The sequence below is a fragment of the Vanessa cardui genome, chromosome 1, assembly GCF_905220365.1.
Source record: "Vanessa cardui chromosome 1, ilVanCard2.1, whole genome shotgun sequence".
NCBI lineage: Eukaryota > Metazoa > Arthropoda > Insecta > Lepidoptera > Nymphalidae > Vanessa > Vanessa cardui.
Window position 1 is genome coordinate 6,162,129 of NC_061123.1, and position 27,413 is coordinate 6,189,541.

General features: G+C 32.9%; 2 protein-coding genes across 8 annotated transcripts; one reads left to right on the forward strand and one right to left on the reverse strand.

Moving 5' to 3' along the window:
- Positions 1–2,937: 2,937 nt before the first annotated feature.
- LOC124534226 (tumor protein D52) lies at positions 2,938–21,892 on the reverse strand. 6 transcript variants are annotated; one of them, XM_047109981.1, is made up of 6 exons: positions 21,611–21,892; positions 16,773–16,936; positions 14,770–14,873; positions 14,489–14,548; positions 13,235–13,397; positions 2,938–4,679 (listed from the first exon to the last, which is right to left on the reverse strand). In XM_047109981.1, the coding sequence occupies exons 1-6, from the start codon at positions 21,627–21,629 to the stop codon at positions 4,554–4,556; spliced, it is 636 nt and encodes a 211-aa protein (XP_046965937.1). In that variant the 5' UTR covers positions 21,630–21,892; the 3' UTR covers positions 2,938–4,553. The 6 variants fall into 6 exon arrangements, with proteins under 6 accessions (XP_046965937.1, XP_046965946.1, XP_046965919.1 ...); XM_047109990.1 differs by having other exon boundaries at positions 16,773–16,933; positions 21,611–21,884; XM_047109963.1 differs by lacking the exon at positions 21,611–21,892 and adding an exon at positions 19,374–20,324 and having other exon boundaries at positions 16,773–16,933.
- A 733-nt stretch (positions 21,893–22,625) lies between these two features.
- On the forward strand, positions 22,626–26,941 carry LOC124534505 (proteasomal ubiquitin receptor ADRM1). 2 transcript variants are annotated; one of them, XM_047110432.1, is made up of 6 exons: positions 22,626–22,744; positions 22,843–23,181; positions 24,048–24,262; positions 25,022–25,236; positions 25,672–25,931; positions 26,419–26,941. In XM_047110432.1, the coding sequence occupies exons 2-6, from the start codon at positions 22,852–22,854 to the stop codon at positions 26,662–26,664; spliced, it is 1,266 nt and encodes a 421-aa protein (XP_046966388.1). In that variant the 5' UTR covers positions 22,626–22,744; positions 22,843–22,851; the 3' UTR covers positions 26,665–26,941. The 2 variants fall into 2 exon arrangements, with proteins under 2 accessions (XP_046966388.1, XP_046966390.1); XM_047110434.1 differs by having other exon boundaries at positions 25,672–25,895.
- The last annotated feature ends 472 nt before the right edge of the window (positions 26,942–27,413 follow it).

Genomic DNA, 27,413 nt, shown 5'->3' on the forward strand with positions numbered 1-27,413 from the left:
GGCGTTTTATGAGCACGTAACGTGTCTAAAGATTAAACCTAATTGCATATGACATACTAAATATTGTACGGATTTTTCTCTAATATGAATGAAAAGGTTTTTTTTGCGTTGTAAAATAAATATGATTTATTTTGTATGACAAGATCAAATGTGTGTTTATGATGAAAGTCGTTTGTACAGCGGGTTGATTTGAGGAATGTCATAAAACCCGTTACATATGATTTGAAAAATGCTAATAATCTTGTGTTACATCTATTCGCGGTCTCGTATTCTTAATATCGAGGCGATAATTTTATAATACCGAGGATTAAATTTAAGAATTAGTGATTCAAAACTTAATTTTAATAAGTACTATAATTATTAGAATCTTAGTTCAGAGTTCAATAATAATATATTCATTTGTACACTCCGATACCAAAAGTATGTTTCTGTTTCTAATGTACCGCCTTTAGTTTTTAAATAATTAATAATAAATTTTTGCAATGTAAATCCTTTTTAATATGAAATATCATTTAATGGACGAATGTAACTTTTAATCAAATTATCTTTTTGGAAATTATGTTTAGATATAACGAATGACATAATGTAGAGTATTTTGTAAATGTCACTTCGCTTGGAAACTGAGATGAGACCATCGTACCGCCATACAGTTAGTAGTTATTGTAGTAGATAGCTTATAATTTTTCTATATTGCACACAATTTTTTATTGTGTAGGATCCACCAATTAAGGTTTTGATATAGACTGTAAAATAGTTTCCAAATTTCTTCGTGCAGGGTATGCGGACATTTGAATAATGTAATTGTTGCGCTCAATTTGCGTACTAAATATACTGTTATTTATTATTTTTAATAAGTAATGACGAAGAAAATGTATTACTTTTTAAAATGTTATAGTTGGTGATGAATTGTGTTCGCGCATATGAAATATTTTGCCATACAATGGGATAACATTTAGTTATACACGCGCAATGAAGACGCCGTAATCTAAAATATTTTTATACACATCCCTAAATCGGTAAATAAATTTGCGCGTACATGATTTTTCTGGACCATAGACAACTTTGCTGGAATTTGTAACGTAAACTGTGGTCTTTATAACCTGTGTAGTAGTGCGATATTAATCTCACTATTCCCTTACTGCCAACGGCACGGCAAATGAAACAAGGTGTATCATCAGATTTTTTTTATTTTATGTAAATGTTCAAAAATAATATTCATAATTTTATACAAACCTTTTGCATAGCTGCTTCTGAGCTAACTTTAGTGTGATAAATGAAATCTTTATTATTTAGTGCATTAATTAACATGACCGCTGTTTTGTATATTGTAAACAAATCCGCCTTCTTTATTCTGAATGAAAGTGTACTCGTCCGTTAATACGTTCCCCTAGAAACTATAACAAACATATCCCTAATAAATCGATATTTGACCAAACATTTTTTATTCTTTGACTTTGAAACAATTAGCTGAAGCAGTAGCTATTTAATTATTATGCGCTTATCAAATATTGAGCTAATGCCTGGGATAATATTCCGTATCGATATATTTTAATTTTCTTTTTATACAATTTATTTTGCGTCACAGAGTTAACTCTGGACAAGCAATATTTTGACCAATAAGTTATTTTTAGAAGCGTTATAGTGATATTATAACTTGACCGAGTACTGTGGCATGGATTTTCTAAATATCTACGATGTTTATTTATTTGTTCAAAATTATGTCTGTTTGTTGCATTTTTATATATAAATAGTCGAACAGCTTTCAAAAAGTTAAACGCAATCTATTTTTAAATTTTATTCGACATTTTGGAGAGTTGATTGTAATTATTCATTTATTGAGGGTTTCAATAATCTGGTGAATTATACTCAGTATAAAAGCGGCAGCAGACAGCTTCATATTACGCATAAAATATTGATGGAAATAGTGCATTTAGAGCATCTATCAGATTAATAGTAATATTAAAATTGTTATTTTTATATTATTGATTTAAACATTAATGTTAAGGTTAAAGTAGCGGTAATTTTAATCGATGGAGGACAAAAATGTGCATTGGTTAAATACATTCTGTTTATTAAAAAAGTATTTTTTGTCTTGATTTGAATTTCCTTTAACTACGAAATCATTTTTGAAATAACTACAAAAATCTTGCGTAAATTTAATAATGAATTATAAATATATGATACACATATGTATTATATCAGCAACATAATATTTTTGTCAGAATTTATGTTCAAATTCAGCCACAAATTTAAACAATACATAAATTGATAGTTTTCATTTTCAAGAGCTAACATTAGAATGATTGAATAAATATCTATTGATTTTTATCCAGTTTGTTGTGGCATAGTTAAGCAATCATATTCTTTCGAAATTTTCGATGAGGAAACAATGTTTGCCAATGAAGTACTTCTGCTTATATTAGTCAAGCGTTTGTTAGTAAAAGACAATACAATGCAAAAGATAATTTAATTAAAATATGTCGAATTTTATTTTGGTTACATTTCTCAATCATCTGCGAATACCCACCGATCGTACGCTGAAAAAAAATCAATGAAAGTCCTTCGCATATGGACCATTCACCATCCTTATCATCCTGCCTTTGTCCCAATTTTTTTTGCTTCTCTGTCTGAAGTCATATCACAATTAACATTCTTTCCAGCCATATCGTCTTTCACACAATCCATTCATCGTTTCTTTGGCTGTATAGACCCACTCGTCAGCGCATATAGACAACTTTGTATTATCTGAAAAGCACATAGTAACAAGACAAAAATAAAATTGTCAAAATACTATTGATTGTTACTGTACATCAAGCATGCATATTATTATTTTTTTTAAATAGATATTATGAGGAAAATTTGAGTACACACTTACTCGACAGCAATATTTACTTTGACCGATATAAATAAAAAGGGAGGAATAAATGAAAACACAGATGATTTAATACATAAATTTATTCACCAATTTATTAGGTATTTTATGTAAATAATGGAATTATTTTAAGTAAAGGAAAGCTAAGCATCTTATAAAAATATCATCTTTTGAACTGGACTTAACAGGCTTCGGCAAGTACATCATACAAAGTCCTACATGACGACTTTGCGTTGTCAACAAGTATATATTTATATAAAAGTGTTTACCGCGAAGCGATTCAAACGTCCCCTTAGCACAGTACCACTCAATAAACTCATCTCATCTCTACTAATATCGTATGGAATGCCATGTTAAGAACCGTATATTGAAAGTGTATTGTATGTCCACACTCGTGTTCTCATTCACACTCGAAAGCGAATAGATGCAATCTTATTAAATAACACGTAAATACTTTCCGAATATATTCGTATTAAAACAGACCGAAACGTTACATTTTAAATTATTGTTTTAACCAGCATCGAACAAAATATGGATCGACAATAAATAAAACACGTTTAAGTACTAAATAGACCTATATAAGACCCTAAAACACAATAATCTAAAGCGTAAAAGACAATTACTGTGGGGTTTATGAAGTTCTATAACATTATGTTTTAATACATTTTTTTAAAAGATTTTTTTATGATTTAAATTCGATTTTAAGCGTGAATTATAGACCGTAAACTACATGACAATAAGGTCGATTATCGTCAGTGAACGGAATTGGTAGCAGCAATTGGTGAAAATTTATAGAATCTATACTAACGATAAATAAACTAAAGTACTTATTAATTAAAATTCACGATATTAAAAGTTACTTTCAATCAGAGGACATTATGGAATATATTAATTTATTTTCATTTAATACCATAACTAGTTCCACTAATAAAAATACTTTCATTTTTTTTCTTTTTTTTTTTTAATTAAAACTACCAATTCAGACCACTGTACATTAAGAAACAGCAAAATGAAGCCACGTGATGTAAATTTAATATTTATATAACAAGTTGGATATCCGAAGCGCATTTAATTAATATAAATATGAACTTGTTTAGTATATGTGTTCGTCAATTCAGAAGAAACATCATTACTACAATGTGTAATAAATTACATATTTCACACAGAAATAACTACCACAAAATATTCATTTGCTTTAGTATATAATATAGTCACTAAAATAAAGATTTTTTTCATGTCAAAATGTGATAAATAATTATTATTTTATTTATGTTAGAATACTTTGCAGCACAGGAAATAGGTAAATGTATTACACAGATAAAAAAAGGCGTCGACAACTCGTATCCAACGTTTTTTACAAACAGGTCGTATGACTATATTTTTTGTTACTAATTCGCTAAAACGTTTCGGGACGAGTTTTTGTTACGCAATGAAGGTTTCCTCGAATATTTTATATGTGTTTATACACCCGAACACAACGAACGCTACGTGATCACAATCGATGCAAGAACATGAACCTCGAAAACGCCACGAAACTCCAATTTGTACAATTTATAAACGGAGTAATCTCACTTTTCAATATAACATTTAAATACAATCGAATATACATTTTTTTGAATAAATGTAAATACGCTCGGGCGGGCGGGGAGCGGGGCGGGGAGCGGGGCGGGGTGGCGGGCCACTAGGGCAGCGGCTTGTGTTCTGGGATGGTGGGCGACGCCGCGCCGCTCGCGACTCCCGCCCGGCTCGCGTCGCGCAGAGCCTCGTCGAAGCTCTGCGTCGAGTTGGAGCGCGACGCCACCTTGCCCTGCAACACCCGACACACCCCGACGTTACACCACACAAGCCGAGGCTATCGGCCAACAACAGGACCGCCTCTGGCAAACTTATGTTTGCCTGCCGTAAAAGATGACTAGAGGCCATTTTTTTTTATGATATAGGTTGGCGGACGAGCATATGGGCCACCTGATGCTAAGTGGTCACCATCACCCATAGACTGTAAGAAATATTAACTATTCCTTACATTGTCAATGTGCCATCAGCCTTTGGGAACTAAGATGTTATGTCCCTTGTGCCTGTAGTTACACTGGCTCACTCATTCCATTCTGCGTTCATCAGATCGTAATAAGTAACACAGTGGAGAAACCGACCTAGCAGCAAAAGCGGCAAGCAAACTGTCGAATATTTTTTCTTTCACACACCACGAATGAGAGAACGAGAATTGATCATGACTAACGGCGATAGACGTATTCCCTATGATGGAGGAGTTTTAGACCAGACCCAGTTTAGGTTTCCTATATTCAAAATTAACTAGATAGAGATCTGTCGTTTCTGTGACTTGCTTTACTTAGCGCGACACAAATGCGGTGTGTGTTCAACTCTTAGAGTCGAGGTTGCTAGTAAAAATGCCTTTACCGCACTCTCTAATACTATTATTAGTGGACAGACTTGATCATTAAATCTAGGGTTTCCAGATATGCCTTAATAATTAGCCACTAATTATCATATTATGAACATAATTAGAGTGTAATTAATGCATGGAAGACAATTTGCTGGTTACAAGTAGTCGTTAAAAAATATTTTGAAATGCCCTAATATCAAAGTGAACGGTGCCATTAGAAAGCCAACTACACAATAACAAAGCCACTTACGTAAGGCACTGTAAAGTAATTTGGTGCTTTATTGCGTATATATGTACTAATTTGCAGATTTGAGTTCATTACAAAAAAAAAAAACTATTTCAAAAGGTATTCTTCTTAAAAAAATATTTATATTAAACTTTACACGAGCATATTGAAGGTTTACGGTACGTTATAGTAATAAATAGTTCTAAAAAATGTTTGAGCATTTTCCATACATAGAAATCGCTTCAAACAGATTGTAATCAGATCCAGTCGTTGCCGAGATGTTAAAAGCGGTTAAAACGAACGCGTAAAAAGAGCACTTTTTGCTCTAATTAAGCCAAGCACTCGCATGGCATACAATTATTAATTTTTTGTACTCTGAAACGTATTTTATAACGATTAGTATCGTTTTACATGAAATCGAGCAAAAAGTTATTATTTTTTGCCATTTACAGTATAGAGCATCATTTCAAAATATTTTTCTACCATTCAAGTATATTATATGCTTATTTTTTATTTTCACTTTAACACTACTATTCAATTCAGCGGCCAGTTGGCATAATCCCACAAAAAGTGTTATTAATTGATATCAAAATAAGGTATGTTACGCCATCTAGTTAGAAATGTGTAAAGTACTTATTATTCACTCACTCATTTATTCATTGTTTCTAGACCTGTCTGTGATTAAAAAAAAAATAAAATAAAAATAAAAGTCAGTCGTATGTAAAACTTCAACTCGTGTTTTATTAGAGGTTATGGGCCCAGGAAATTCACGACTCTTAACAAGTAAAATAGTTGTTGTTCGTGTTAATTAGTGCTAAATAAAAACTAAAAATGAGTTCGCAATATATTGCAAATGTGCCGAAGCTGAAAGGACGCGAAAATTTCGACGATTGGGCTTTCGCGGTCGAGAATTTACTGGTTCTGGAGGGTGCAGATATTTACTTGAAGCAAGAAGGCACCGAAGCAGTATCGACATCAGCAGACGCAAAAGCACGAGCCAAATTGATTTTGACTATAGATTCATCTTTATTTGTGCACATTAAGGAAACAAAGACCACGAAAGAATTGTGGACCAAGCTGCGGTCATTATTCGACGATTCAGGATTTTCAAGGAGAATTACTTTGTTGCGTCATCTAATATCTATAAGATTAGAAAACTGTGAAAACATGACGAGTTATGTGACACAAATAACCGAAACATCTCAACGTTTAAGTGGAACGGGGTTTAAGATCAATGATGAATGGGTAGGTTCATTATTATTGGCTGGATTACCCGAAAGATACATGCCAATGATAATGGCCATAGAACATTCCGGAATTCCAATCACTGCAGATTCAATCAAAACAAAATTGATCGATATGGAATCGACTGATTTGGGAGAAATGGAACGTCATTCAGCACTAGCAGCAAAAAGCTGGCAAAAAAAGAAACCCCGCAATGGCAACACTAACAATCAAACGTCAAAGTCGAGTAACACGAATCAATCAACAACAAAGAAAATAATTACCTGTTATGAATGCAAGGAATCAGGACATTATAGAAGTCAGTGTCCACTTTTGAACGAGAAAAAGAATAACAAGAAGCAAAGCAACGCTTTTAATGTTGTATTTCTCAGCGGCGAGTTCAGTAAAAGTGATTTCTATATCGATTCAGGCGCAAGCACACATATGACAGCGAACGAAAGTTGGTTAAAAAACCCAGATTATTCATCAAGTTTACCAGAAATAATCATTGCAAATAAAACAAAAGTTCCCGTTTTGTGTTCTGGCGAAATAGACATAACAACAAGTTACAATTATAATATAACAATAAAGAATGCATTATGTATTCCGAGTTTGACCACTAATCTATTATCAGTGAGTGAACTTATAAAGAATGGTAACAGTGTTGTTTTCGAACCAGAAAGATGCATAATAAGGAACAAAGATGGTGTTTTAGTTGCAGATGCGAATCTTGTTGATGGTGTTTACAAAGTTAACCTAGAAACTAAGAAATGTTTATTGACATCCAGTACAGTAAATGGGGAGATATGGCACAAAAGGCTGGGACATATTAATAGCTGTGACATGAATAAGATGAAGCGTGGTGGAATGGTTGATGGAATGGAGTATCCAGACACATTCACAACAAGCAAATTAAGTTGCAAGGTATGTTGTGAAGGAAAACAATCAAGATTACCATTTTCTGCAGGCTCACGATCATCAGATGTACTTGAAATAATTCATTCGGATATATGTGGCCCCATGGAAAGTAAGTCAATAGGTGGAGCAAGATACTTTCTGTTACTCATTGATGACTATAGCAGAATGACTCACATTTACTTTCTGAAGAACAAAAGTGAAGTTTTAAAACACTTCAAAGAATATAAGGCAATGGTGGAGAATTCACAAAACAAAAATATCAAAATACTAAGAACCGATAATGGCTGTGAATACTGCAGCAATGAATTTGAAAATTATTTAAAACAAGAAGGTGTAATCCATCAGAAAACAAACCCATATACACCGGAACAGAATGGTCTCAGTGAACGGTCAAACCGTACTATCGTGGAGAGAGCGAGGTGCATGCTTTTCGAAGCTGGTCTAGATAAAAAGTTCTGGGCAGAAGCAGCAAACACTGCTGTCTATCTAAAAAACAGATCAGTAGCTTCGGGCATTGAAAAGACTCCATATGAAGTTTGGACCGGGAAAAAGCCAAATTTACAACACATTCGTATATTTGGGAGTACAGTGATGGCGCATGTACCCAAAGAAAAAAGAAATAAATGGGACAGAAAATCGAAAGAGCATATACTAGTTGGTTACTCTGAGAATGTAAAGGGTTACAGGATCTATGATCCAGAGAAGAACACAGTTACAACCAGTAGAGATGTTGTGATTCAAGAAAAGGCGAAGCCAGAAGATACTGTACCTATCTATGTAGAAAACACAGATTCAGTGGGGGAATCGGTATTGGAATCTGTGAAGTTAGAGTGTGATCAATCTAGTTCAAGTGAGTCAGAATATATGGATATAGAGACATCTAAGACAGAAGACTTGAAGACTGAATATGTATCACATGATCCAGAGACCTCCGATACAAATCAAAGTAGAAATGAAATGCCTAATTCACAATCTAACACAAGAGAGAAGAGGAAAAGAAAGATTCCTGAAAGATATGGCTATGCAAATGCTTGTACCATGTCCATAGGAGAAGATGAGTTGACTTTTTCAGAGGCTATCAGTGGTCCTGAGAAACAACAGTGGTTGCAGGCGATAACCGAGGAACTGCAGTCATTTGAAGACAACCAAGTGTGGGAGGTTGTCGATGCTCCAAAAAATGGAAGTGTAGTGCAGTGCAAGTGGGTCTTAAAAAAGAAATTCGATAGTGACAATAAAGTAAGATATCGTGCCAGACTTGTAGCTAAAGGCTTCACACAGAAGGCAGGTGTAGACTACAAGGAGACATTCTCACCAGTAATTAGACATTCCACTTTAAGGCTTTTATTAGCATTAAGTGTACAATTAAATATGGATATTACACACTTAGACGTTACCACAGCGTTCCTTAATGGTTTTCTGAACGAAAATATATTTATGTGTTTACCTGAAGGGTTCCCAATTGAAAAGGGTTCAAATAAAGTACTTAAATTAAATAGGGCAGTTTATGGGTTAAAACAATCGTCCTTGGCCTGGTATCAAAGGGTAAAAAAAACTTTATGTAATTATGGATATGTCAAAAGTAAACATGAACCCTGTGTTTTCATTAAAGGTCATAGTAATGATAACAAAACTATTGTTGGGCTTTACGTTGATGATTTTTTAATTTTTTCGAATAATAAGTCTGAAACTGATAATTTGATAACAACTTTAAGCAAAAAATTTAAAATTAAAAATCTAGGTCAGGTAAAGCAATACTTAGGGATGAGAATTGATATAGATAAAGAAGCAAATGTGATTACAGTAGATCAGGAGAATTACATTGAACAACTTCTTAAAAAGTTTAATATGTATGATTGTAACACAGCCGATACTCCAATTGAATGTAAATTGAATGCAAAAAAATCTGATATTTTAGAATCTCATTTGCCGTACCAAAGATTAATAGGTAGTCTAATGTATTTAGCCGTACTGACTCGACCAGATATTGCATACTCTGTGAGTTACTTAAGTCAGTTTAATAATTCTTATTCTCATATTCATTGGAATTATGCTAAGAGAATATTAAAATATCTGTTAAAAACCAAAGATTATTGTTTAAAATACTCCAAAGAAATGGCAGAAATCCAAGGTTTTGTAGACGCTGATTGGGCCAGTGATGCTATTGACAGGCGATCGTACACTGGATTTTGCTTTGTTAAAAGTGGATCTGCCATATCTTGGGAAAGTAAGAAGCAGAGAACAGTAGCATTAAGCAGTTGTGAAGCTGAGTACATGGCTTTATCTGAAGCTTGCAGAGAAGCCATCTACTTGCAGAATTTAGAGTTAGAGATAACAGGAAATTGTAATAAGATAGTGCTGTACAATGATAATCAGAGTGCTTTAAAACTGGCAAACAACCAACAGTCACACAAACGTTCAAAACACATTGATGTCAGATACAATTTTATTAAGGATGTAATTTGTAACAACCAAGTAGTAACAAAACATTTGCCAACTACCAGTATGCCTGCTGATTTGTTGACTAAGGGACTGCCAGAAGTAAAACATTATAAATTTATGAAAATGCTTGGAATTGTTCATAAGTAAGTTTTTTTTTGTAAATGATGATTTTATTTTTAATTTTGATATAGTGGGGGTGTTATTAATTGATATCAAAATAAGGTATGTTACGCCATCTAGTTAGAAATGTGTAAAGTACTTATTATTCACTCACTCATTTATTCATTGTTTCTAGACCTGTCTGTGATTAAAAAAAAAATAAAATAAAAATAAAAGTCAGTCGTATGTAAAACTTCAACTCGTGTTTTATTAGAAAAAGTTTATAATTATGTATCAAAGTGGAAAATAATAGAGAACGGGAGGGCAATTCTACAAGCAATTTGTCACTTTATCGCATTCGAAGCGAAAATTATTAGTTGTCGTTTATAGTATTTATCTAACCTACTAACACAAAATTCGAACTAAATGTCTTCAAAAGAAAAAAAAAAATTATCTGGTTACATTCAGCTAAAGTTTATTTTCGTGAGGAACAGAATTAAGACTGTGTCGTAATCGTTCAAGTAAGTGGAATTACACTCTGAATTGTGAAACGGGCAACGATGATGGGATTGATTGTCCGCGTTCAATGTAACTCGTTTTATAGTTTTTAGCGAATATGATAGAAAATACTTTGAAATAAACCTTGTAGAACTTATGAATTGGATTACTTTGTCTGGACATTAAAAATAATGTATATATATTTTTGAACGTGTGTGACGTTCAAAAATAGATATAGATGTTATGTATGATGATGTGTATTATTTAATGATATTCAATTTCCCTAGAGTGAAATTTTAGGGTTTGCAAAATTACATAAAAAAAAAGGATTAATCGACCGACTACCGTACAGTCGTACATGCTGTCGTGTTGTGAGTTGTGACCTTACCACAAACGATTGCATGATTTTTAACATTCAAATCAAAAGCATTTTAAACGGCTTATATATATTAAAAGGTCCAGTGAACGGTCACGCTAAGGCCAACTTTGAACACATATAGTAGAAATATTGTTAATGTTTCATTTCTCATAGAACTGTATTCAGCACCACTGCAAAGGAAATTTTTGCTCTGAATAATTCTAGAATATTTACAAATGTAGACTTAATTCGAACTTATTGTATTGTATCAATATATAATTTCCCTTGTATCCTAACTCGGGCGTGCTAAAATTTTTGTGCTTAATGTTGATTACTTTTCAGCCACCCATCGCGTGTCACTACATACGAAACGCTTGGTTACATCGTAGACATGTCGATAGAACAGGTAAAAAATAATTTAAAAGTTCCTAAATTAGATTTCAAGTTGTTTCGATGGCAAAAAAATAGAATATCATAAAAATAGACCTTTAGAGTTGATGAGTAATTATTCATAAACAACGTAATAACAGGCTATTTGACAATGCGAAAAATAAATTGTGGATTATTGTAATCAGTGTGTATTTATGAGTTTAAAAATGGTTATTTACTAATGAAACTTGAAAATAATAATTAATTTATTCAAAAATCAAAAAATAAAAATGCATTTTTTCACTCGTTTGTCACGTGACACAAAACGCTCCTGATTGGCCGGACTTATGATGAAGTCACTTTGTTGTAAACCTTGCTTTTCTACTATATGTACCACAGATTAAAATACAGCAAAATGACGTCACCGAGCCCATTACAGCGCCATATTGTCCAAGTAGCGTTTTCGCGCTTTATTTAAATATGGAATTTTTAATATGATATTTTTCGGCAGATATATACTAGAAATAAAAAAAAAACAACTTTTACTGGGTTCTTTAACCTCTACTAAATAATATAAATGGATTTTAAAAACCAGTCAAATAGCCTATTAAATTATTCTATCGTCCGTTATGAAGAATTAGTGCATCGCTTGAACTGCATCTTTCTTTACAACACGAATATCGATTTCGTTGTGCTACATTATCGAGACGTACGCTACGTAACACTTGTTCGACATTCAACATTCAATGTTAGAGTACAGAAACTTCACCAGTAGGTAAGGCTTGTGTAAGTCTAAATGGGTGATGTTGGTAGGTATCCACTTTAATCAAGCTATTGAACGAACAACAACAACAGCCTGTAAATTCCCACTGCTGGGCTAAATGCCTCCTCTCCCTTAGAGGAGAAGGTTTGGAACATATTCCACCACGCTGTTTCAATGCGGGTTGGTGGAATACACATGTGGCAGAATTTCTATGAAATTTGTCACATGCAGGTTTCCTCACGATGTTTTCCTTCACCGCCGAGCACGAGATGAATTATAAAGACAAATTAAGCACATGAATCAGCGGTGCTTGCCTGGGTTTGAACCCGCAATCATCGGTTAAGATGCACGCGTTCTAACCACTGGGCCATCTCGACTAATTGAACGCACGAGAAATTTAAATTCTAATGTCACATTATAAATAGGTATTACATTTTATTGATTGTCAAAATTCTAGTACCTGTTCGGAAATAAACACCTAAGGCCTTAAAAGAACCCGGAAAAGAAACTGCCAGAAATGTATATTTACTATGATAAGATAAGAAATAAACAGTATTGCTCTCCATAATTCATACGGTAGCTGTGTCTATCGACGTGGACAATAACTTATAAGTGATCCTAAATAAATGATAAACAAATAGATCCTATTAGATATATGGAAGAAGACCAATTATCATCAGGTTGGGGTCAATGGCCTTCACAAAATAAATACTCCTTGCAGTGACAATCGTCATCAAAAATCAGTGGACCTTAAAATTCAAATACTTAATTCTTAATATACAAAATAGATATTACATTTAATTTGTAGAAAAGGCCAAAATGTATGAAAATAAAAGATTTACGGTGATCAACTATTACGGACGTATTGAATTGAATAATTTAGACGAAAGATAATATCGAAATCGATATGCCGTCAGGCCTATGCTATCTTCTTGTCACGAATAAAAAAAAGACAACAACAACATATTAATGATAATCATAGTATTAGTCATAGCGTTGACGCATATTTCGTTGTGTATGTGGATGTGTGTATGTGTGTGTGTGTGTGAAGTTAATCCTCTGCTTACCTTGACGTTCTCGTAAGCGGTACCGACGCGCTCCTCGATGGAGCGGAACGACTCCGAATTGCGCATCTGGCCCAGTTTGTGCGACACACCGGCCGTTATGCCGCCGAAGATAGACGTTGTCTTTTCGGCTGTTGTTTTTATCACAGATTCAGTTTTTTGGTATCTGTGATGTTAAGAAATACAAAATCTATTATAAAATATAATTATTATATAAAATATTATTGTAGAAGTATTGTAGAATTTATTTTAAAAATATAAAGTGTTCTAGACGTATTCCATTTGGAAAAGATTATAATATTATTTAAATTAGTATATATCGATTATGCAATAAACACGCGAGCCTTATTACTGAAACATGACTCTTTAAATAGACGTAACCGATATGGTACGTAGTCAAACGTTGTACGTTATACATGTAATATTAAAAATGAGGTGAGTATCCAAAACCCGGCGCCAACACCTCAAAGGCGTAGCCAGTACACATATAATAAGGACGCATTATTATGAACAATCAAATAAATAAGACAATGTTCCAAAATTAAAAGGGAACTTTTGGTTAAGTTATTAAGTATTTATAAAAATATATACAACCTTTTTTTATGACTCACAAGATTATTCCACAGAATAAAATCCTGGCTACGCCGTTGCATCACCTTACGCGTGTCGTTAGTTTTCACACAAAATGAATCATCCACTCCAGATTAAACGTAACACTCATTTATCGTGACATCAATTGTTATCAAATAAACGAAACTCAAACCATACAGAAACCTCCAATTACTCATCGATAGGAAATAACATTATTGTCCTACATTCGATTCATTGTTATCTTTTTAACTCAAAATATTCGGTTTCGTCCGGGAATGAAAGCCATTACTGATGTTAATTACCAGATAACGTGTATGTCAAATTTCACGTTGATCGGTTAAGTAGTTAAGATGTAGTTAATAACAAACTCTCTTTCGCATATATCATTAGTCAGTTAATGTTAAAAGGATAATTGTTTTAATAATCGAAAAGTCAGTCAGACAAAACTCATTTGAAACTTCTACTGAAAAATACATTGATATTAGTAATGTCTCGGCAAACATGTTACAAGTATATCGGGTGCGTTTCCTTCGGGTTAGAACAACTATTACAAGCGCTACTTCTAATCAACACTACAGCGAGCAGCCGTAACTCGTAATCACATGCTATTGTCGTTTAAATTTATACAAGTGTTTTTGATATTGTACAAAACCTTCGTGTACTTACATCGGTGCTTCAGTCACAGCCTGTTTAAGCGCAGCCACGCGAGTTTCTATCGTTTGATAACTGTTATGCAACAAATTGAAAATCAAATGAAAGAAACTATAACACGCCACCTGACTACTGGACAATGTGATAAAAGCGCAAGCAAAATTAATACAGCCAGCGTACCAGCGCAGCTTCATCACTAACGAGTACAATGTTCTAACCCTCGAGAAAATATTTGATATAAAATGTGCGTGCGAAATGAAATGTAAATTATATTATTATAAATGAAGGGTACTCACACTTGGCTCTCTTTAACATTTTTTAAACCTTGATTAACGTCTTCGGTTATTTCCTTCCAGACTGTGATGCCAAGTTTCCTCTTCAAATCGGAGCTTTGACGGATCTAAAGATACACATAATATATACAAATTGAAATATACTTCAAATAACGAATATGTTAGAATTTTAATGTTAAGCTGAAACTTTAATATAGGCTATGGAATCGTAATTTTTCATCAATCAAAATTATAAATACAATTATTGCTCTTGAATAATCTATGGTATCGCATTAATTGTGTATTTATAAAGAAATGGCAGGCAAATTGAACATCGGCGACGGCAGATTTTTATGGAAACTCTTAAAACAAAATTAAAGTTAATTAATTACTTAAGTGCAATGAATAGTCCTGTATTAATAATAACATATTAATCAAAAACTGTTTGTAATACTATAGTATTAACGCTATTAGAATCTGCATGGAATAGGATATTGCTCTACACGCATAAATAATCACGGTAACCTCTGAAACGTCAACTAGGTAGTCACAGGTCGGTTCACGCTTTAATCCCATTTAAACACAATGTAGGTACAAATGTTCTCGCCAATACACGTCACAGAACAGAAAACTATTGAGTTATATACCTATAATATTAAAACATGTAATACGATGAACAATTTAAAAGTTATAGTAAAATTCGTCATATATTAATGTACATATATGGGTGACTCTACCATCATTATCCATGTGTACCTATGTTTGCTTAGATCTTTAAAATTACGCAACGGATTTTGATGCGGTTTTATTTTATCGATAGAATGATTCGAGAGGGGCTTTTTGTATATAAAACATGGCCAATATAATAAAGAAACAAGAAACATTATGTAGTATACTTAGTTGATTAAAAATTCATTGTTTCTCAAGTATTGGATAAAATACCTACCAATGCCACATGAAATTATTACGCTTAACATTATACGACCTTTCGATATGTTAAACAATTACTTCTCTTTAATTCTTCTCGCATTTATATTACATACGACAGATAAAGACAAAAACATTTTTAAATAAGCCAACCTTAAACATTTACAGGTTAAACCGCTAAAAGATAAACCGTAAATTATTGCGATAATTTCGTTTTATATATTCGCCGCACTAAACGATGGTTCAGGTAAACTTAATCTAAATATATCGTTCGATGACCTCTAGGATATCGTGTTAAGATATCATAAAATAGATCAAGGGTTACAAATATTTTAAAAGTTAATCGAACGTCACAATAGTCACAGTATATAAGAAAAAATTACTTTACTTGGAGAAGTCTGATGTTTATTGATTTAGCATATTTATAATACGTAATAGTCGATATTATTCTATTGTATTCATATTTGTTTACTCACGAACAGATATAATAAAACGGTAACGAATGTGTGTCTATTGTCTGTACTGTATAGCATCCTTCAAATAAATGTATATTCATATAAACTAACTTGGACATATCACGTTTAGAGCTCCTCAAAATACATATCCACAACCCAGACAAACACGACGAGGTCTACTAAATACAAAACATTATAAAGAATATTTGTAAATGCGTTTGTGTGAATAGTTCAGACATGACATGTGAATAGTTCAGAAACATAAAGCTATACATAAGTGTATACATATAAATATTTTCTATAAATTACTGCAAATTCATAAATCTTGAACGAATTATATTGTCTCCGAACCAATATCGGCGACACGACGAAAGCCATAACTGACATAGTAATAATAATGTACGTCATTTAATAAACTTAATTGGATTGTATCTATACAACAAAATATCCTGTATATCATTTTTAATTATTTTGTTCTGAAATCAAAATTATTGTAAAAAAAATGTGGCTTTCGTTTATATTTAAAATTATGTCGTAAAGTGTATGTTATGTTGATTTTTAATAAGAAATACTTCAACGCAGCAAAAAATCAAACTGTGTCGTAGAAAAAACGTACAATGGTACTCGAAATTGCTCTGCTCTTACTTTGCTCTGCAAAACTGTGCGAAGCGTTGCGATCTCGTCCTCGACGCGCGCTAGCTCCCGACTCCACTCGGCACGGAGTTGTTCCGCTTGCTCGGGAGTCAGTCCCGCTAGCTCGTCGGGGGTGTTCGCGTCTCCAGCGCCTGCGCCCGTCATCGCTTCCTCTGCTATGAAGAAATTCACTTTCATTACAATATAACTACTTAACGATTAATAATTATGTATAAGAAAATATGAAATTAAATAAATTTTATATTTTTGGTATAATTGTTCTTTTGTCATAGGTCAAGTGTGTTTTAAATCGCCTGAAAAAACACATTTAGTAAAACCCCAATCACCCCTAAGGATTCGTTTCTACCGTCATGAGATAGGTTGGTAATCATGGGACTTTGTCAACTGTCAGGAAACCACGAGGGCTGATGGAATTAATTTTTGCAGGTACCCTTTAAAACAGCAATATACGAGCAAAGAAATACAATTTCTGTTACAATGCAATTATTTTTAAGTGAGAAATAAATAAATTATACGGCTAAGCATTATAATTAGGTGGTTTTTATCGTTATAACGGAATCCTTATAAAAAACACTTTGTTTACTATCGGTCAAGGGTATTTTTGAAATTCTACTACGAGTAGCTAATATGCGCAGCGAATTCATGCTACTTTAAATTTATTTTAAATAATTATCGTTTCGTGTACAAACTTCTATTACAAAAAATGTCTTAATATTTTGTCATAAACATTTACTTAAGAGGCAATAACAAATTTAGTTCCAATTGAAACAAATTAAGAGTGCGTGAGCGCATATAATAAAATGAACGAGCAATAATTTTTAAATATAGAATTGAATACAAAAACGTTAATTTTCTATTCCCCTCCCACAGTGGAACGTCACTGGCCTAACAACTATACATATACATATCATAATTATTTCCATTGAAATTTAGCTCCTTCCTCTGTACCTAATACCATACTGTTATCGATTTGAAGAAGGGTGTGTGAACTTGTAATGTACGAGGAATAAAAGATTTTAATTGCCATGAATAAATATGCACAGATAATAAGAAATAAATAATGATTTCTTAATATCCAAATGGCATATAAGAAACAGCACATTTGCTCGTCTGCGTTCTTTATTTAAATTTAAAAAAAGAGGTCACACTTGTGAGGAAGGCCATACATTATTTTTCAAAATAAAGTATCACACAGATAGCGAATAGCAATCAAATCTAATAAATATTGTTTGAAATTCTTACAAATATTTTATAATTGATATAGTTTTATTCATGACAGTATAACATATTGTACAATAATTCCAAGCTATCTTAACAAAGCACATTACTAAATAATTGTACTGAAATATGCCTACGTCAGTAGTTTCGTAATGTCTGTTAAGTGTTAATGTTGAAATTAAATAGCTGAAATATCTCACTGGACTCTATCTGAAGATCTTGAACAAATTATGCGGATTTAAGTCAAAGAGTTTTCATGTGATTGATGTTTTATTATTGACGAAGGGTTGTTTAACGATCACATAGTGAAATACACATAGTGAAACAATATGGTAGAACATACTCCACTTCGGCCAGTGGTTACTCGTCAAAAAATGCTATTCTGTAAAAGTAATTGCTATGCTATTGATATAAGCAATTATAATTGTTATTAAAAATTATAATATAAAATATTTAGGAAGAAACAAAATCATAAATGTAAAGTCTTACAAATTTAGCACGCTACGTAAACTGAAATAAAGTATAAACAATCACTTTGGTCGTATTTTTTAGGTCAGACAGTGTGTTATTTGTTATTATAAAACGTATGCTGGTCGTGAACTTTTAACACGAACACGAAGGTAAGTCAATAGCGGAGTATTATGCGCTGTCGGATCCTAATGTATCGTCATCCTTCCTCATACCCTTGACCTTTTACAATAAAATCGGCGCGATATATCCTCGTTTATTTATTCTTTTACACAACATCGCAACTGTATTCCTCTACCTTTCCAATTGATCTCTGGAGTGATAACAAATAAAAATTTTGAAATGGAATTGACACGATGTTATTGGTCCAGATCTTGCATAGTCTTTGGTAACCATCATGTATTCGTGAGAAAATAGCATTTGAATATCGGTGAGGTTTTTATCGGAACTTTGGAAGGAAAAGTAAAGTGCCATGTTGTTAAGTGCAATAGTGTTTTTGTATAAATATAGATATTATAATCAAAGCCACTTTAACGTGCATCAAAAGGCTTATACATGTCAGAACTATTAGGAAATCGCATGGAATATGTAACCCTAGATTTGTTTATCTCTACTCCTGCTACCGTAGTATAGGCTATGGTCAAATTGCATTAATAAGAGGATTGGGATCTTGATATAATAATAACGCAGTCAAGTTCTTACAAAATTTGGAATTATCAATGATAATACGAGTAATTTAAATCAAGTAACCTCTTAGAGGTTTCATACTTTTGGTTTTATTTTTGTACTAACTGAATTTAAAAATAAAAATATGTAAATTTATAATTAGATTGGAATTTCATCCAACCGCTAAGTGCGAAATAAAGATAAATTCTCAATGAAAACACAATCAACAAATGTACAAACCTCCTGGAGTGATACCAAGGAACTTTTTGTAATTAGTGTGGCTAGAGACTTTGGCAAGATATGGTTTCGATAAGTCTTGAAATGTAACACGAACTTCTCGCATTTTTTTTCTAAATATCCTTAACCTGCGCCGGCGATTGTCCATGTAAAATTCTGTTTCAATACAGAGAGCGGACTCGACAAGGTCGGGCAGCGTGCGCCAATCAGACTCAGTGTCATCTTGCGGCCAGCTGACTAAGTTTTCCAACTCGTCTAACTCGTCTACGGCCACGTCGAAACTCGGAGTAGAGGCGTCGTCCGGGGGCAAAAAGTACGGATCCTCCATGTACTCCAAACTAGCTGGCTCCACGCTCGTCTGCGCATGGTTCGCCATTCCATACAATCCGTCTGCTTCATCTGCCGCGAGACTCTAACATACTCCCGATGAGAACGATCGACCAATTTGAATCGAATAATGTTGTTGAAATACTAAACGATAGGCACATTTGCGAAATTGGGCAATTTACTGTCACTTTGAAACTAAACATAAAGCAATTAAACCAATTTGTAAATAATTTTGATTCACTTAACAATCATTATTTATAGTCAATTAAAAATAACTTATAACTTAAATGAATCGTATGTTTTTATAACGCGCAATGTGTTTTCGTCTCTTCCGCCACGTCGGGCCCCGTGAACACGACCACTCGCGTTCGTTTCGCGCCGCTGCCTGAGTACTCGTATTTGCCACTTTCACCGACAACTTCGCTAGCTGGATTCTGACAGTTTTAATATATGATCTTGACCTCTAATTGAGACAGTTTACTTTTATAAAAATTATAATTTAGCTTTCAAATTCTAGAATCAGACCGCGTAAATATATAAGCCAGTTTAGGGAGGGATCGTGAGCGCGTGCACGAAACATAAAACAACGTCAAAAACCAAGTTCGCCTCGTGCAGGTAAAGTTTATTGACAGTGCCGCCGGCGAGTGAACGGCGCGGGCGCTCAGCGCTGGTCCATCGACTTTGAATACAAGAGTCATTACGTCATCTTCGCCTGACGATGTAACACAAAAAAAAAACTGGTTGCACAAAATTTTAATGAGTCATAAGCAACACCGTGCTGCCGTATGAAATATTGTGTACCACAACAAAATTGCTTTCTAAATTACAAATAATAATATCTAAATATGCACTGAACATATAATATAGCTATTGTATACATTTATCTATTATTAGAGCATGTGTATGTTGTGAATGTCAATGTTTATTTATTAGTAAGATAATGCAGAAGACAAAGTTACTTTTTAATAATATATTTTAATAATAAACTAACAAACACAACGAGCAATTGTATTGGGATCTGTGAATTAATGTAAATATTGCTAATAAATATATAAAAAAAAGAAATTATTACTTTTAATTATTTATTAATAATTTACTTTTCATTACCCGGAAAATATATAATTTATTAGCGATAGAAACAATGTGCATTCAGTATAGAAAATTTAAATTATGTAACCAACTGTAATACTATGCACTGTATTATATACATATACTAAATTTACTTCATTACTTTATTTTTTTCCCGATTAATAATCTCAAAATATTGGTCTAAGAATATAAAACCAAACTTTTAAAATTGGTTATTATGTATTAAATAATGGTAATAAATCATTTTATAATGTAATAATTAATTGTTCCTATATAACTTTAACATTTTATATAAAAGTGTATTATATTACAACATACAACATTTTTGTATAATATTATCATGAAGGTTTTTCCTTTCAATGAGGGAGTAATCAAAACATTAATAGTAATTTTTACTCGGTAGTTTAAACTTTACCTTTGTTTATATAGATATATAATATTTTCATAAAATTTTGTACAAAACTAAGTAACAGAAATTAATATTGACTATACTTTTAGGAATAAAAATAAACACCAAAATAATAGCTCAACAATAAATTTTGTATCAGAATATCACATATTTATTTCATCACTGTATAACTTACATGCTTATAGTTTGCAATTATCGGTAAAACCTTTACTTGTATACTATATAATAAAATAAACACATATATGGCCTGTAAAATAAATGGCAAATAACTGCTACTAGAATTTTTTAAAACATTTTATACATACCAACAAATTCGTTTTTAAAAGCAGCATTAATCAGTGAAACGTTTAAAGACAAAAAGGTTCTAATAAGAATACTTAATTTATTAGTACAACGTAAATAAAAAAACACTGACCTGTTTGGACACCGCTCATATTGTTGATCCGAGAAATGTAGTTTCAGTCTTGAGTTCGGAGTTAATTAATGCTTTCGAAAAAGTTTTAGGCGATATACTGATAAGGATATAACGTGAGTTAGTTATATTCAATTCACTAGCAAACCGTCAAACGATTCTACAAAACTACACAAGATAAATTACTTCTTGCTTTTCAGGATTACTAAAAAACTAATAAAGTAGATTAAAATAAAGTAGGTAATGTAATGTGGCAGCTATGCGTTCTTTTTCATTCCATAGAATTCACTAAAGATTGCCATGCATGTTCCGATCTTAAAACTAATTGTAAAAATAAAATCAATAACATCGGTAACTAATAAAATTATTACCAAATTAACAAGAATAAAAAACGAGAAGGACATACCGAACATAATAAAAATTTTTGATTCTCATAGAATCCGTTCAGAGAAATACATTTTGGACATAAACATTGACGCGATTTCTTGAATCTGCGGTTGTTTCGAGATTTTTTATAGCAATAAATTTCGAATTGTAGTTGAAAATTATATAATAATCGTTTAACAGTCAATTTAATCAGATAATATTAATTCATAGTGTAAGTAGTCAAAATTTCGAATCATCATGCTTGGTTCATACTTGCGATCACGGATTATTGAATTGAATACAAATAAAACAAACACAACACTAGCCATAACATAACTATAATAATATTTTACATTGGTCGAAATATTTATCTTTATAATTAATCTCGCTGAATAAAGTGCCACCGCAGTATGCTGTGCTGCTCACGCTTTTTTGATGAAAACTTATAAGATAGTTTGTGGAAGCCTTTATATTTTAGCTTTAGATTATAGTAATGTTACGTAGTTTTATTTATTATTCATCTTTTTTTGTATAATTTCATCTATAATTCAAATATTATTACGAATTATTATTATTATAAGGATATTTTAAAACATAATATAATTTTTTTTGTGCCCTAAAACTTCATACCTTTGCCGCTACGTTTGTGATTCTATTAAAAGGTAATTGAGAAAAAAAAACAAATTTGTCTCATCATTCATTTCATCTCAGTTTTGTGACTTTGTGTTGAGTAACTGAATTTTTTTCTGTATTAAAGAATAACTGTTTCAGGTAAAGATAATTGATAATTTAAACTTTTTAACCTTTTTATATTTCCTCACTAGTGAATTATTTATTTAAAGAGTTATCTTTATTTTATTAATTTCCAGATTAGTACCATGTCTGCAACTGCTTTATTTGGGAATACTTCGGGTCTTGGAGGTAGTTCAGGCGGGAATAAACATATTGTTGAATTTCGTGCTGGTAGAATGACTCTTAAAGGACGAATGGTTCATCCTGACAAAAGGAAAGGCTTATTATATGTCTATCAAGGCGAAGACTCGTTGATGCATTTTTGTTGGAAAGATCGTACAACTGGAGAAGTAGAAGACGATCTCTTAATATTTCCCGATGATTGTGAATTTGTTCGAGTAAACGAATGTACAACGGGAAGGGTTTATGTTCTGAAGTTCAAGTCATTTTCGAAAAAATATTTCTTTTGGTTACAGGTATTAATTTATTTTTAACATTATTTTGTTTAGTTATAATGAGCTTTAAAAGTGTATATATACAGCTAATACATTTCTGCAAAGGGTTATCTTACAATGCAGATAAATCAAATATCCATTATTTGTAAATGATAAGGTTACAATCAGAGATGTTAATTATTTTGTCTTCAAACTTAAAGTAAAGGGATGTAATGTGTTATTGCTATGTAGTCTCTCCTCTTCAAAATGTAAGGAATAAGATATGGTCCAATAAATGTAACTACTATGAATTGGATTATTTCATGATTAAGTTAAGTAAAAAGTCCATCGTTAAAGATTCTTTATTCACTGTAATAGTTATAAGATATCACATCACTATGGTTAGGATTAGTAACAACTTGTAAATAAACTCGTAACTAGTAAAAACTAATGATTTAAAATTCTAATTCTCCTCTATTGGGAGTGATTTTGGACCTTGCTCCGATACATATTGTGTCTCAGCTTTTCGAATATAATAATTTTGCAAAAAAATACTAAATAAAGAATGAAGTAAAATATATTTTCCTAGTAATTAATCTATTACAATGTGGTACTTATTATTAGGTAGGAGTATTCAATTAATTGTCTTTAACTTTGATTTTTATAATGCCCCCATTTACAATGAACATGAATTTATTTTTAATTTTATATTTTATAAGAAACATTAACATGTGAAAAACTAGAGACAGAGAGTTACATGTTTATTATATATAACAAAAAAAAAATAGGAAAGTAACAGACATGATTTTGTGGCAAATTAACTACTTAAAATCTATTATTTTCTATGTGTTCTAGTGTAGAAAAATTATTTTTAAATCTTTTATAAATAATATTGTTCATATTTCAAGGAACCTAAAACTGATAAGGATGATGATTATTGCCGCCGTATCAATGAGGCTCTCAACAATCCACCAACATCCGGTGGGAGAGGCGGTAGTGGTAGTGGGGGGCAAGATGGAGAACTCCAGAATCTTTTGAATAACATGTCACAGCAGCAGCTGATGCAACTATTTGGAGGTGTCGGACAGATTGGTGGTCTGTCTTCCCTTCTTGGCACTATGGGGTAAGAATGACTTCACATTTAAAAAAATTGAGATATTAAAAAAAAATTACATTCCATTCATTTACTGTTTCTTTATGGAAATTGTTATTTTGTCAAGTAAATACTAATATAAAAGGACCTAGAAAGGAATTTAATAAAGTATTATAATGACATACTTTGTGGTATAGCATTCACTATCCCTACAATGTTCTAGTAGGCACTTTTAAATTCATTATGCCATGCTTTAAAAGTAAATAAATTATTAACTGTTTCTTCTGAATAGATATTCTCTATTGTCATATGTGTTCAGAAAAATTGTCAGTTGAGTTTTGTGTGCCGTATATACAGCCGTATATACCAAAAAGTATAAGACATTAATAAATTTTAATACATAGGTATATTACTACCAATGTTTGAATAAAATTAGTATACAAGTAGTAAGGTTAAACTATTGTCTGATAACTCTCCCAAGAAATGTTAACTACATGATACAAAACTTGACGATAAAATATCCTTAGTTTCTTTCGCCGGTTCTTCTCGGGTCAGGATGTTTTCTAAAATGATGGTATGATAATTTGCCTATCAAAAAAAAAGTGTTGTCAAGGCATCAGCATTGACTAAAAAATTTATATATACATATATAATTTTAAGCTTTCATATTTTATGAAATAGAATCTTATTCACTTGCAATATTTGACCTGACATATGATTAAAACTTTATAAAAACCATGCTTCAACACCATGGAAACCTGTTTAATAAATTGTTTTTATTCCTATTAGCAACAACAGTAGCAGTGGTACAACTGGCAGTCGGGCATCCGGCAATAGTGGCAGCAGTTCCCGGGGTGGGAGCGCGCCGCGCACCACGAGCGCAGAGGCGGCGCGCACGCCCGCTCGGCCGCGCTACGCGCCCGCCCCCACTGCTACGCCCCCCAATACCGCCACAGCCGCCGCGCCCGCTGCGCCCGGCGCCGCCTCAGCCGCCACCGCAGCAGGTATTATTGTTGGCTTAGCTATATTATAGTTTAAAGTTTTATGTCGCATCACAACCCTTCTAAGTTAAATTGAATAAACCACATTCAAGTTACTGCTCTTAAACTAAATAAACTTAACTAAAACTTTTTTTTTTTTTTATGGTATAGGTTGGCGGACGAGCATATGGGCCACCTGATGGTAAGTGGTCACCATCACCCATAGACAATGACGCTGTGAGAAATATTAACTATTCCTTACATCGTCACTGCGCCACTAACCTTGGGAACTAAGATGTTATGTCCCTTGTGCCTGAAGTTACACTGGCTCACTCACCCTTCAAACCGGAACACAACAATACTGACTACTGTTATTTGGCGGTAGAATAACTGATGAGTGGGTGGTACCTACCCAGACGGGCTCGCACAAAGCCTTACCACCAAGTAAACTGCTTACAGGCGGACAAATATTTCTGTCTGACTTGCAACGCTATTTCTCCGGCCTGGGCAACGCGCCGCCCGAGGGCGAGGGCGCCGTGAGCGGCTCCGCGGCGCCCCGCGTTGACCTCGGCGCCGCGCTGTCCGCGCCGGAGGTGGTGTCGACGGCCAGCGAGCCGCCTAACGCGCAGCGCCTGGCGCCACACCTTCCGCCGGCGCCCGCCAGCGCCGCCGCCCAGGACGATGTAAGGACCACACTGCTCTCACCGCAGTTCGCCCAGGTGAACCCTCAAGTCTTGCGCTCCCCTACCGGACGTCTCCGGACTTCGCTTGTTGGCACGCGCGCGGGTGCAATAACATACGCTTGGTTAACGCTTTACTATTGCATGCTTCGGGAATTCGGGTGTGTCGGGATTTAAATGAAATATCGTTACTGTCTCAAAAAATGCTTATAATTTAATAAAAGTAATAAAACCATATTTGCTTAAAACCTTAGTCAGTTCCTTTGTCTAAAAAATGTTAACTTGGAGGGTTTCACGGAAATTTATACTTTTCTGATGATTTGTGTGAAATTATTCTGTTTTCTTCAATGAAATTTGATTTACATTTTCAGCATTTGTAAATAATACTTGCTTGGTTTTAAAAAATAATTTTATAAGTACAATAAACTAACAAATTAGCCCTTTTCCATTAAATATATATTTTTTAAAGTTTATACTATTAGTAGTTAAACAGTTGCAATTAATTATACAGAATCTAAATTTTCAGGCGGCTAATCAGTTTTCGTCAGCGTTGACCTCAGGTCAAATGGCTCCTGTAATTTCACAATTCGGTCTTCCGACGGATGTTACATCGGCGGCAAACACGGGCGACATGCAAGCTTTCTTTAAAGCACTGGAAAGTGCGTCTGGATCCGAGAGTTCCAAATCTCAAGAGGGAGATAAAAAGAAAGATAAACCACAAGATGATAAAAATGACAAGAAAGACGGTGATGCTGGGATGTCACTTGACTAAATTTGCTTTTTTTTTGTCTGTCTGATATACTATAGCACTGGATATACCATAAATAAAAAAGTTAAACCATTTCGAATGAATTTAAAAAAATAAATATATACATATATGAAGAAAGAACAACAATGTACCAACACATTTAAAATATGTAAGCTAATTAATAGAATGAAATGTTTATCTGTTATATTAACATGTACCAAATAAAAATTAAATCAATGACAGGCAGTTTATATTGTATGAAACATTAGTTTTCTCGTAAAAATAAACAATTAAATGTGTATATTGATTTTTATTTCAAAACGGACTATTATTTTCGAGAGACAGGAATATTTATAATTATTCATAATAGTTTATTTTTTTTTAAATAAAATATAATATATACCAAAATAAGCCTTGCCACTGTAGTGACAAATTCAAAACAATTGATTACATTCGTATGTGTCATTGTAATTTAGGCTTATTTTGGTAAAATTTAACATGTCGATAGACAACTTATCTGCCTGAAGACTATAAAGCAGTTTTATTTTTTCCCTTTTTTAATAAAATATCACTCGATGTGTATACCTTAAGTCTAATAGTTAATTCATTTCAAATCGCCTATGTTCTGTGGTATATTGCCCAACCTATGGTATATTTACGTTTTACACTAAAATTACAATAATGAATATTTCGTCTGGTTTAATTACATTGAATGAAGAAAAATTTTGTGTAGATACAAAACACACAATGTTGAAACAGATACGTCCTATCAT